This window comes from Centruroides vittatus, unplaced genomic scaffold (genome assembly GCF_030686945.1).
Source record: "Centruroides vittatus isolate TY-2023 unplaced genomic scaffold, ASM3068694v2 contig_351, whole genome shotgun sequence".
Lineage (NCBI taxonomy): Eukaryota > Metazoa > Arthropoda > Arachnida > Scorpiones > Buthidae > Centruroides > Centruroides vittatus.
The window spans coordinates 1,969,797-1,982,055 of record NW_027122174.1 but is presented as its reverse complement, the minus strand read 5'-3'; the positions used below and the strand labels follow the sequence as shown (position 1 = coordinate 1,982,055).

General features: G+C 31.9%; 1 protein-coding gene across 6 annotated transcripts in view; it reads left to right on the top strand.

Moving 5' to 3' along the window:
- LOC136974588 (dynein axonemal heavy chain 7-like) overlaps positions 1 to 12,259 on the top strand; it is a 158,084-nt gene that overhangs the window by 126,123 nt on the left and 19,702 nt on the right. For 5 of the 6 annotated variants that reach the window (XM_067269506.1, XM_067269505.1, XM_067269508.1 and 2 more), the window contains 3 exons: positions 1,354 to 1,563; positions 4,686 to 4,847; positions 7,146 to 7,331. In XM_067269506.1, the coding sequence (XP_067125607.1) occupies positions 1,354 to 1,563; positions 4,686 to 4,847; positions 7,146 to 7,331 (558 nt within the window). The remainder of the gene's footprint in view (positions 1 to 1,353; positions 1,564 to 4,685; positions 4,848 to 7,145; positions 7,332 to 12,259) is intronic. The other variant, XM_067269509.1, reaches the window with a different exon arrangement.

Sequence of the window (12,259 nt, the reverse complement as noted above, 5' to 3'; positions counted from 1 at the left end):
TAGATACAAAAAGATTAACAACTAACTTGTAAGCAGTACCTTCTTGCCTGAGTATAATGTTACAGCTGTAAAAGTACTGTTTTCCTTTGGCTCAATGCCAGTTTTGAACACCTGCAATTTTATAACCAAGGATCTGGTAACAGAAATAAATATAGTACAGTATATCACAATTACTTTGGTTCAAACTAGTCTTTTGGTTTCCCTATAGGGTGCTAAGACTAATTACCAGTTGACCTACCTCACACAAATGGTCAGGAAACTTATATACTGTACCAGCTTATAGAAAAAAAACAAACTGATACTGTGTGTAGATATGTCTTTTGCTATATACTGTTAATGTTGTTGTAAAAGTATATATAATGTGCAATAAATAAAATATAATGTAGATCTAAACTGTGTTATTTATGTTGTTAATGAATTATCTGGATTTTCAGTCATTTGGATTGGGCCCAGTCCTGTTTGAGCTGGATAAAAGGGGTTCCACTGTACTTGTATGTTATCATCATCTTTTCCAATTAGCAAAAATTATAGCAAAAATTATGGAAAATAACATTTTGTATTTCTAAGTTTGCCAACTGAAGAATGGATTTATTTACTTTTACTATTATTATTTCTCTTTATGTAAAAAAACTTATGGAAAAAATAGGATTTTGTTTTGAAAATTTAAAATTCTAAGTCAACTTTAAATTGCAGCCTATAGAATAATAGCAACTGATGTGTTTCATGTATGATTTGTTCTCTTCAGCAAAGTTTATACTTATCACTGAAAGCTCTGTCAGGAGAACAAGTAGCAATTAAACAACAAAATAAAAAGGAATATTAGCAATCATGATTAAAAAAAAACAAAGAATATAATTTTGACATTTGGGCTCTATTTACACGTATCTGTTGATAGCACATTGATCATGTGGAAGAGTTATATTTAATAAAGGTACTTTACTATAATTCTGCAATATTACAAAATGGTTATGACACAATAGGTGGAAATTTCATATCTTCTATCAAATGAAAATGTATATTTTTAAAATAAGCTGAACTGTTTAGATGAAACTCATTTTTCAAATATCAGAATTTTTAAAATAGCTTATGATGCATTGTTTACTATATATATAATGGAAAGCCATGTCATTGTGTAGTAATATAATTCTACTTGCCTTTTTACTATATTTAGTCTAGTAGAAAAAGAGACTATTGTATTATTATAAATTTTTATGCAGTTCTATTTAATAAAAATTAAATTTATTTAAAATCTAATTGCAATTTAGTTTTTTAAAATGAGAATACATTGAATAAATTGCCATTTTAATACTATTAAGAAAAATGCTTTATTAATTATTTTATATCTATTTTAAGATATGTGAAGATTTAAATCCAGAATCTGTACACAAGAATTTTCGTTTATGGTTGACATCTTATCCTTCAATTCATTTTCCAATTTCAATATTGCAAAAGGGAATTAAAGTGACAAATGAACGTCCAAAAGGTTTAAAGGCTAATCTTCTTCAGTCTTATTACAATGATCCAATATGTGATCCAGAATTTTTTAATTCTTGTCAAAATCCAGTAAGTATTAGTATAAGTTTGTCACTTGGTTAATTGTTCTTTAAATATGTTAATTTGAAAAATTATTTACAATTTTGAATAACTTTTTTATTGAAAATAGGTAATATAGTTTCTGAATAGTAAACAAATTTTAAAAATATTTTTATATTATTATATTAAATGTAGTTTGATAGTTGTACTAACAACAGTTAACTAATATGCTACATTTCCAAATTTCGCTGCATAAAACACAAAATATCAGCATAATCTCCATAATGGTTTGTATTGAGAATTTATTCAAATTTTAGTCATTAGCTAAACTTCAAAAATGTACTCAAAAAATTCAAAGAAAGACAAAAGATTTTTAATTTTTAAATCATCAAAGATGAGACTTATTATCACATATTTTCAAAGCTAGTAAAATTGTTCATTATAATAACCTAAATATTTTGGTAGTTCAAAGTTTATGCTAAAAGTAATTTCTTCATGTAAAGTCATTGTTCACTCCTTTGTTTGAATACTTAATTTTGATGAAATACCTAAAGTAAAAAATTTGTTATTTTATGCTTATATTGTTAAAACACGCACGTGGTGAGTTGTGATCTAACAAAGAGATGACAAGAAATACAATAAAAACGTTTTTTATTTTCACCCGTGGTCTTTACAATAATCAGGATTCTTATGGATTCCGATGCTCCTCGTAGTCCGTTCGTGCTCTTGTACGATCAATTAACACTAAACCCAGACAGAACGGTTGACGCGATTCCCGCGACAAAAAAATAAAAATAAACGATCAATATAAATCTACCGCGGTACAAAGAAGTCTTATATCTAAAGAACTAAAAACTACTTATGCTAACAAATAAAAAGGGAAGGAGGAAAAGGATAGAGAATAGGACGAGTATATCGATAGAATAAGACAAGAAGGGTACCCAAAATTGGTGAACACTCTGGTGGTGGTGGTGGCCGAAATATTTCTTTCGTGAGGGTTGAGGAAAAACGATGTAAATATCTTCAATCAAAAACTTTCCTATAACTTTCCAGAATTCCTGAGATCAAAATATTCAGTCTTAGCTTGACTAATGTCTCTCCAACTGAGGCTAAAACAGTCTGGAGAACACTACACTGCGTCTTCTTCCTTCGACGTCCCAGCTAAAAGTAGCTTATCCTTTCTTACTTTTGCCCTCAGGGTTACCACCTTTCTTTTGTGTTCGAAGTAGGTGACTCACCACCCATACTAAGAAGCTTCTAGAAATTGAAAGACAAAAGAACCGAGAACAAAGAAGGAAGAAAGTATAGAAATATATACATATATATTAGATATATACAAATAAATATTGGTGTACTACCACAATATATTAGTAAAATAAAGATTATAATTTAAAATAAATGAGGTACAATTTTTACAAATAATTTTTTAAAATATTTTTCATTTTTTCTGGAAAATATTTTTTCAAAGTATTCATTTGTATTATTAAAATGCATGATAAAACTTATAAAATTCTTATATCATTAAATATCACTAAAAATAAATTCTTACTGACTTCTTTACAACATAGTGCGGTGATTCGTGGCGAGGTAATATGTTTCACGAACGGACCGATACAAAATAAACGAATCAGATTATACTTTTAACAAGATATGATTTTTTATTTTCGCCAGAAAAGAACAAAACAGGTTCTTTGTGGATCCCAACTTCACAAAGTAAAATGTCGTACTGGCGTTCTGTCCCTCAGTATACAACAAAAAATGCGTTCGAAACGGAACCCGACAAAGTCCGACGCATGAAGACCTTAAAACTAAGCTTATCCTACTTATAACTAGAAGAGAAGAAAAGTGAAATTAGGTGGAGGTAGAAATAGAAGAAGAAGGAAATACCCGGGATTTTCTTTTCTTAGTGTCTCTACTTTGGTGGGACACCGCTCTTGATTATTATGCTCCTTAATTGCTTGATTATTATGAACCTGCTTGATTATTATGAACCTTCCGTTCTCTCAGTGAACTTCTCGTTCTTCCGTAGTTCGCTTTAGCTCTCCCTACGATAGCCTTGAAAATTCCCTTCCTTTCTTAGGCCTGACCTTTTCGGCTCGTAGTCTTCGTTACTTTTCTTTCTGCTCTTACCCTATACACACCGTTCGAGCTCAGTCCTTTTCTCTGCCCTCTCTCTCTGCTGTCCAGTCCAAAAGTGACTCCCCAGCTCTCTCCGAAGCCCTCAGGGTCTTGCTCTTCTACTGTTTCCGTTGTTTACTTCTTCAAAACGGTAATCCCACCCAGAGGGTACAGGAAGTGGAAAGGAAAGTTTTAGAGGATAGACAAGACAAAGAGACAAAAGAATTACTAAAACTAACTTATATTACATATAAAAATATAAATACGCGAATAATATGGCCAACGGCCACAATAGCAACAATTTGTTACATGAATCTTCCAATCAGAAGTCAATTCATTCAGGTATGAAAGAATAAGATTTTCAGAAGAAATGGAGTCTCTCAATGTTTTTTCTTTTCTTTTGAAATTCAAAAAAGAACTGTTTCTAATTTCAAGATTAATCCATAAATTAAAGAAAATTTATATAAATTTTTTTTTTAATTTAAGTGATATAAACAATTTTTCTGGACACTCAAGAAAATAAAAATGTTTGTTAAATTACTTCAATTTTCATTATATTTACTTTTTACTTCTTAAATATGAATATCAGAATATATCTTCTACTCTACCATATTAAAATGTACATTTATTTGATTATGTTCTTAGATAATTTTAATTTGATACAGTTCAAATTCAGCTGGGCTGTATCAAATTAAAATTGAATTTGAACTTGTTTTTGCTGCCGATAATTTGCCTTATAATTTGATACAGTCTAAATTGTATTGATGAGTGAGGTAAAGTTGTGAAACATTTTTACATTTATATAATTTGAATTTTAAGATGCTTATTATTAAAATATCTTTCAGTTGATCTTATAATTATAAGAAATCATCTATTTGTGTTTCTTATGATTTTTATTATTAACAAGTTAGCAGTAAATTTTAATAATTAAAAACAATTAATGAATATTTATTTTAATATGTGAAGTTTCAAAATTATATAAATTTTTTGACTTATCTTCAAAAGTTTTACAGATGAAATTTTATATTTTTTAGAAATCTTTCAAAAAATTATTATTTGGGTTGTGCTTCTTCCATGCTTTAATACAAGAAAGACGTAAATTTGGATCTCTGGGATGGAATATTCAATATCAATTTAATGAAACAGATCTTAGAATTAGTGTTCAGCAATTAGTTATGTTCCTTAATGAATATGAGGTAATTATTAATTTAAGACTTTAATTAACATTAACTATAAGGATTTATTAATTTCATTAGACATTATATGTAATTGTACAGAAATATCACCAAATGATTGCTTAAATATTCAGGCTATAATATGGTTAATTTTAATAATTAATACTTAGTATAGAGGGTGATCGGTTAACGAACATAATCCATTCCAAGACAAATATATAAACAGTCTTGCATTATTATTAGTCATGTTTTTTCCATTTGTGGGATTAAAGAATCTGTCTAATGTCAAATTAAATTAATATGCCTCAATGTCCTTAATTTATTATAATGTTATTTTCATCTACAAGTACATAATTTCTATTATCAAGACTTATTAGACTGGTTTTAAGGATTCTGCAACACAGTTTCACAGATCAGAAATTTATTTTCTGATCTGTGTATATCATATTTTATTTGATATACCTGTATATCAAATAAAATAAATTTCTGCTCTGTGAAACTGTGTTGCAGAATCCTTAAAACCAGTCTAATAAGTCTTGATAATAGAAATTATGTACTTGTAGATGAAAATAAAACTGTCTAATGTTGATTGCTTTTCTCTTTTCTTCAGGATTTTTTAAAAGTAATTAATAGCATTGTAATTGCAGAGATCCTCAAGCTTATTAACCTCAACCTGGTTTGGATGCCATTCTAAGACCATCATTCTGACATCCTCCCACTTCTTCAAAAAAATGTTTAATAGCAGATATTGACATTAATTCTCTTTTTCAGAAAACATATCTCACCGAGTTTCTTGGTGTCCTTCATTCAAGAGTTCTTGACATTCTTCTGTTGTCAGATCAGTTTCAGGTTCCATTATGAGCTCTTCAATGTTCTTTATTTCTCAGATGTGATTTTTGTTACTCCTTAAGCTGCTTGAGTCTTCTTGATTATACAGTATCTTTCTGTAGACCTGTTCAAGCCATACTGCCCAGCAACATCAGACATCTTCTACCCACTCTATACCTTTGCTATTATACTCTCACCTTTCGAAATAAAAACCTATGCAAAACTTAATGAGTGCCCACCCAACAGTCTTGCGAATACTATAAAAGAATTGTTTCTATCAGAAAAATAAAAGGCTGGAATTACAAGGGAGAGTTTCAAAGTTTGGAGGAATACTATTCAACTGGGTTGAGCTGTGGCATAGTTAGAGTTCTCTGGGCCCGGTGCAGAACCAGATTTGTGGGCCCCGTAACAAATTTTTTGGCAGGGGTGTCCTTTTTCGTAATGGTAATCGGGACAAAACAATCCAAACAAAAAACAAGTAATTTTTTCTGTAAATTTCAGGCTTTTGAATTTATTTATTCTGTTTTGTGCGAGATAAAAGAAATAATATTAGGATACATTTAAATTTTAAAAACTTACTTTACAAGCTTTCTGACTAGCAAAATCAGAAATAACAGTATTGGAATCGATGGAATCAGTAACTTCACGTTCGATGGATAAAAAGGTTCGTCAATCTCGGGTTGCTCATTGTCAACCTCAGGTAGTTTTTACTTAGCTTCAGCTTGAAAAACTTCTCTCACAAGTTGCAGCACTAACTCCGGTCATTAAGAAGATTCAGAGACCGATTTCTATATTAGATACCAAATCGATCAATTTGTATTGATGAATGAAATTCAGAAGCTCCATTGGTCCATCTTGACAAATCAGGTTCCAAAGATACAGCAATGAAGGTATTTTAGGCATTAGCTATTTTTTTGTTTTCTTACATAAATGGACTTAAATATTTTTGTGTAGTGGTGTATATAACGTATAACTTGATTAGAGTTGAGCTGCTGGTTTCCCTGTAATAGGGGCCTCATCAGCTCAAGCAGCCAAATGCCAAATTTTGCTTTGTTCTGATTGCCGTGAAAAATTTTTCGCATCTTTTTTTCCTGTCATTTTGGGGCTCCCATGTGCCTATTGTCTTCCAGGGGCCCGGTGTGGACTGCACCTACGGCACCCCCATAGCTATGCAACTGGGGTTGAGCATCGATGTCGACATCTTCTGCACTCCAAAAAGTTTTGAATTGTTGCCTGAAGACAAGGGAAGACCAATCGGTATTCATTATTTTACGTTGCTTCTTCTTTACTTGTTCTGTGAAGTGTTCATTATCCAATCATGTGTTTGTTGTCCAAACATAAAAATCTTTTGCAAAAGTGTTTGTTATCCAATTTGTTCATTAACCAACCTGTTCGTTAACCAATTGCCCACTGTAATTTACTGCTAATTTTTAAAATTGAGTGATGAAAACTTTGACTGATTTTAAATATAGTCTTAAATTTTACTGTTAGGAAATTCAATATGATGCATTGAAATATTTGACTGGAGAATGTAATTATGGTGGGCGTGTAACAGATGATTGGGATAGAAGAACGTTAATAACTCTGTTGAATAAATTTTATTGTACAGAAATAATCAATCAAGAAAATTATTATTTTGATTCTTCTGGAATATATTATGCCCCTGATGAAGAAAATGTAAGTATACTGCATTTGATGTATTGATATAAAATATTATGCATTATTATTTCATTTTTTTATTTATTAGAAAAAATAAGCATTAAAATATTCTATAAATCTGTAAGAAATTTTCAGAATACAAATATTATTGTCTTAAAAAAAATATGAATTGTATGACTTTAGTTCAATCATGATCAGAATATCTTAAAACATTTTCATTAATCAAATGCAATTGCTAATGAAAACACCCTATAAATATCTAGTATTTTCTTCAGCTGTAGAAATTGTAGAAATGCATTTAGGTTTAATTATGACAATATAAAGTGTGTGTATATTTCAATAACTTCATACATATTTCTATGTATAGCATCCTTTTAATCCAAAAAATTTTTCTTGATAGATGATCTCAGCATTTCGGTCAGAAAACTACAGCTTTATTTCAAAAATTGGACTACAAATGCATTTTGGGTTGGTTCAGTGGTTCCCAACCTTTTTTCATTAGCATACCCCCGTGGCATTTCCAACTTTCCAACGAGCAATGCATGCGCAAATCTCACACACTTCCTGTTTGTAGAGAGTGTCACCATTTTGAATTTTATTTTGACTCAGCTCTTGGTCCCCCGAGTACCTACAAGTCTGGTTTTTTTATGCGTTCATGATTTGGACACTTAATACTCTGTGCCAAATTGCAACTTCTGACATGTACTCCTTCATACCTCTAAGCTGGTAACACAGCAGGCAGTATGATTTTATAAACAAGACAGTCTTGTCAATAAAAAATTAATAAAAATACTGAATAAATAATGAAAAAAATTACCGTTTGTAGAGAAAATCTGGAGAAACTAGCTGTTTTTTCCTTGCTAACAATAAAAAATACTTTTTATAAACAAAAAAATACTTTTTTCAAACAACACATGGGGAAATTGTTGAGAGATAATAATAATAACGATAACACATTCCACCATCAAAAGTCCATAGCATAATCAATAATCAGGCATAATGGTATCCCCACTACCATTGACCAAATGCACAACATTTATTAATCTGTTGCATTGTACAATCGGCAGCATAAGTTTTTATTTCTATTTTTGCATTTTGAAATGTATAATAAAGTTTGTGATTGTTGCAAGGAACATTTTTTACCTAATAATTTTTTAATACTATTAATTTGTGATACATAATATATTATTTTTTTCTGCCATAATAACTAACTTTTTTCTGTACCCCTAAACAAACTACAGTGTACCCCCAGGGGTACACATACCCCAGGTTGGGAATTGCTGGGTTGGTTTATGACCAGAAAGCTGTGAGATCGTCTACCAAAAAAAATTTTTTGAATTAAAAGGACACTGTACATAGAAATTGAATAAACAGCAACCATACTATATTAACTTCATACATATTTGGAACATAATCATGAAAATGTGGAAGCCAAAGATGTTCCAGGTTTGTAACAAAAATGTTTCTTTTTGAAAGAATTTTGGCTTTCAGAATTAAGTACAGTTTAACCTGATTATAATGTCATCCATAAGACCGGCAATTTTTTGACTTTATAACTGAGTGTTGTTATCTGTGGTGTCATAATTTTAGTCCCATAAAAAGTACCAAGTGTGTTTAGAATCTATTATAAAATCCATTCTAATTTATTATCGTATGTATAAAAGTGCAAACTAAATGTTTAAATCAACTTTATTTACATTATTATATCTAGTTTACATCAATGTAATTAAAAATTTCAAAAAATATCTTTTATAAGAAATTTCTATTTGTCTTAAGTTTTGATAACGGTGGCAGTTCCAGTTTTGAGAATAATGTCAAATTAAAAGGCAACAAAAGGTTAAATTAATGTATGCAAATTAAAAAAACACAATAACAATATTCACTTTAAAAAGTCAGTTATTTTAGATTGTAGACGTTTTTCACCTAAGAATTGTTTATCAATGATATTTTCTAAATCATACACTTTGTTCATTATTTACGATGCAGTCTAACGTTAAAGCTTTCTTTTTTAAGCTAGCTATTTCATCTGATTTGATGCTAAATTACAACACGAGTAACTATGCAGACTAACCGATCATCATATAGTTTAAAGGGGTGGAGAATCTCACCCCACAGAAGTCAGGTGGTGAAAGTACCACCCATAGTCATTCTAGGAAGTGGACTGACCCTAGGGAATGAACACTTAGTATTTTCTTTGTTAAGTAAAATTTGTAATCTAATTTTGTAAATTTGAGAGTGCTTTAAATATGACATTAAAACACAGTTTTATGTCGTTACAAGTGGGTTTTTTAACATTATCTAGTATGATAAAATCGTGGGACCGATAAAAAAATTGACGTTTTATTAGAGTTTTTGTTACATCCGATGACATTATAATTGGGTTAAACTGTATTTATAATAAGCATTTTATTTCTTTCTTTGTCTTTCTCTTTTATTTGATGTCAATATTGAACATAATAGAAATGGGTGAGAGAACTAGCATTCTAATTTAATAAATGAGAGAGAGATAATAAAAAACAAAGTCTGTGGTTAGACACCAAATAACAGGGACCAAAATCTGAGGAGGACATGGAGTGTATTCTGGATTAGATTGTGAATTGCTAGCAAAGGTGACCAACTGTGAACTATATGAAAATAAAGTAATGTTTCTTGAGACAAGTAGGTCATTTGCATTTGTTTTTCCATATGGGAGAAGAGTATATTTAATAAATCTTTTGATTGTATACTGTTAAAGCTTTTACTTGATTTCTTCTTTATCTTCACTCAAGATAGTGCTAGTGATCCATTTGTTTTTTTTTTATCACCTGTATTTGAACTTGTAGAGTCAGTTTTTTCCATCCCATCTCACTTACTCCTTCCTTCATTTTTTAGTTTCAGATTAAAAATTGCATATATATTGATATAATTACTGTTTGGGAATCCTTGCAGCCATAGCTTTCCTGATTCCATACTTATGTCTATCAATACATTGTCTACAAAGCATACCTGAGTGAAATGTAATATGTAAATAACTTGACTACTAAAATTGATATTTTATCCAATATAAACAATATTGTATGGATTCTAAATACAGTTTACAACTGCATACAAATGTAAGGGATACTGATAAAAACTTTGGTATGCATAATCAATCAGTCTTTAGTTTTCGAGATATTGATACATATATATTCATCTTACAGAAAGCTTGTGCAGTTTCTTTAATGATTACTTTCCGAAACATCCTAAAAGTTATCAAAGATTAACCATGAACAAAGAACAACAGTTATCAAAAATTACCTTGTGGACTCCGCAAGCACGTGGTTTGCGGGTATGAAAGGAAGTGGAAATGAATAGTCGGTAGAAGCGTATAGATAAACAAACAAAGGTTTATTAATTACACACACAAAAAGGGGGAATTGATCGCCTGATTTAAACAGGCAAACAGCGTTCTTAACAAAATTAAGGATGACAATAACACTAAGATTACAACAGTAATTAATCGCGAGACTAAAACTAATACGCGATTAAACCTTAAAAAACTATACAAACATTTACAAGATGGTAGATACCGTCGCCGTATTTCGTGGGACACGTAGTTACGAAATGAGATTCTTCTCGCTGGTTCTTGTCTTTTCTTTTTCTTCCTGATCGGCTGCTCTGCTTCGAATCCTTTCTCTCGTCTCGTCACCGCTCCAGATCCCCGATCCACGAAAGAGAAGAATGAAAAAAAAAAATATCTCGACACGTGGAAGTCACCCCTTTATATCTCCCACCATCCGGGAGCTTTTTCTTTTCCTCCCACGTGATCCTCCAAATAGCCAATCAAAAACCACGGCACAGCAATGACGACAACAGACGGTACGGTACACAACAAAATGGCTGTGCGTTACATCTAAAACCCGATACAACAACATATACGCGACGCGACATAAACGAAAAAACAAACATATAAATAGAACAATCGAACAAAAAAAAAATACATAAATATATACATATAGTTAATAGCGGCGAAGCGCTACATATCTCCCCTCGGAGACGATTAACTACCGTAGTGTAGCCTACGGAAGTCAATCTCACGATGCCTTAGGTTGTACGGTCGCTTGCTTATGCCTTCGTCATCGCTATTCCCCTGCGGAACGTCGTTGCCAACACCCTTTACCCTAACATCACTGCTCCTCAATCTCCTGTTCCATCTCCCATCTTGACCCTCCTCTTCATCCTCTATTTCATGATCGCTAGGTTGCCTTTTTCCTCCCCTTTTTCTCTCCCCACGCCTAGTTTTTTCTACCGGTTCTCCGTAGCACATCTTTATACGGTCAACATGGACAGTCTCCCTGTCTTTGAAGTTACACCCTTCTACGCAATACGTAGTCGGGTTCACAACTCTAATGATGCGGAAGGGCCCTTTGTATTTATCCGCGAATTTATTTTTCTTTCCCCCCTTCTTTCTCACCCAGACCTTTTGTCCTACTAAAAACTTCTCCAATTTTCGCCCCTTACTCCCGTATTCTCTTCTTTTCTCGTTAAATTTGGTAGCGCGTTTCCCTGCAGACTCCCTTAGAGCACGAAGTTTTGTGATGAGAAACGTCCTACGCTCGTCAGTCGTGCTTTCATCGACGTGTTGTTCGAAATTCGGAATGCGGGGATCTATTCCATATAACAGGAATGCAGGCGACTCGCCAATTGCCAAGTGGTGCGAATTATTATAAGCGAAGCAGGCCGGATAAATCATTTCATCCCATTCCGCCCCTCCTCTCTCCGAGGACTTTGATATCATCTCTATTAGCGACTTGTTAACTCTTTCACATAACCCGTTTGAACACGGTCTATAGGCTGTAGTAATGTTTCTCTTGATCCCAAGCCACTTACAACAATCGGAGAACAGGGACGAAAGAAAATTCGTCCCCCTATCCGAGATAATAGTTTCGGGTGCACCATAACGACAGATTATTGAGTTAAAGATAGCA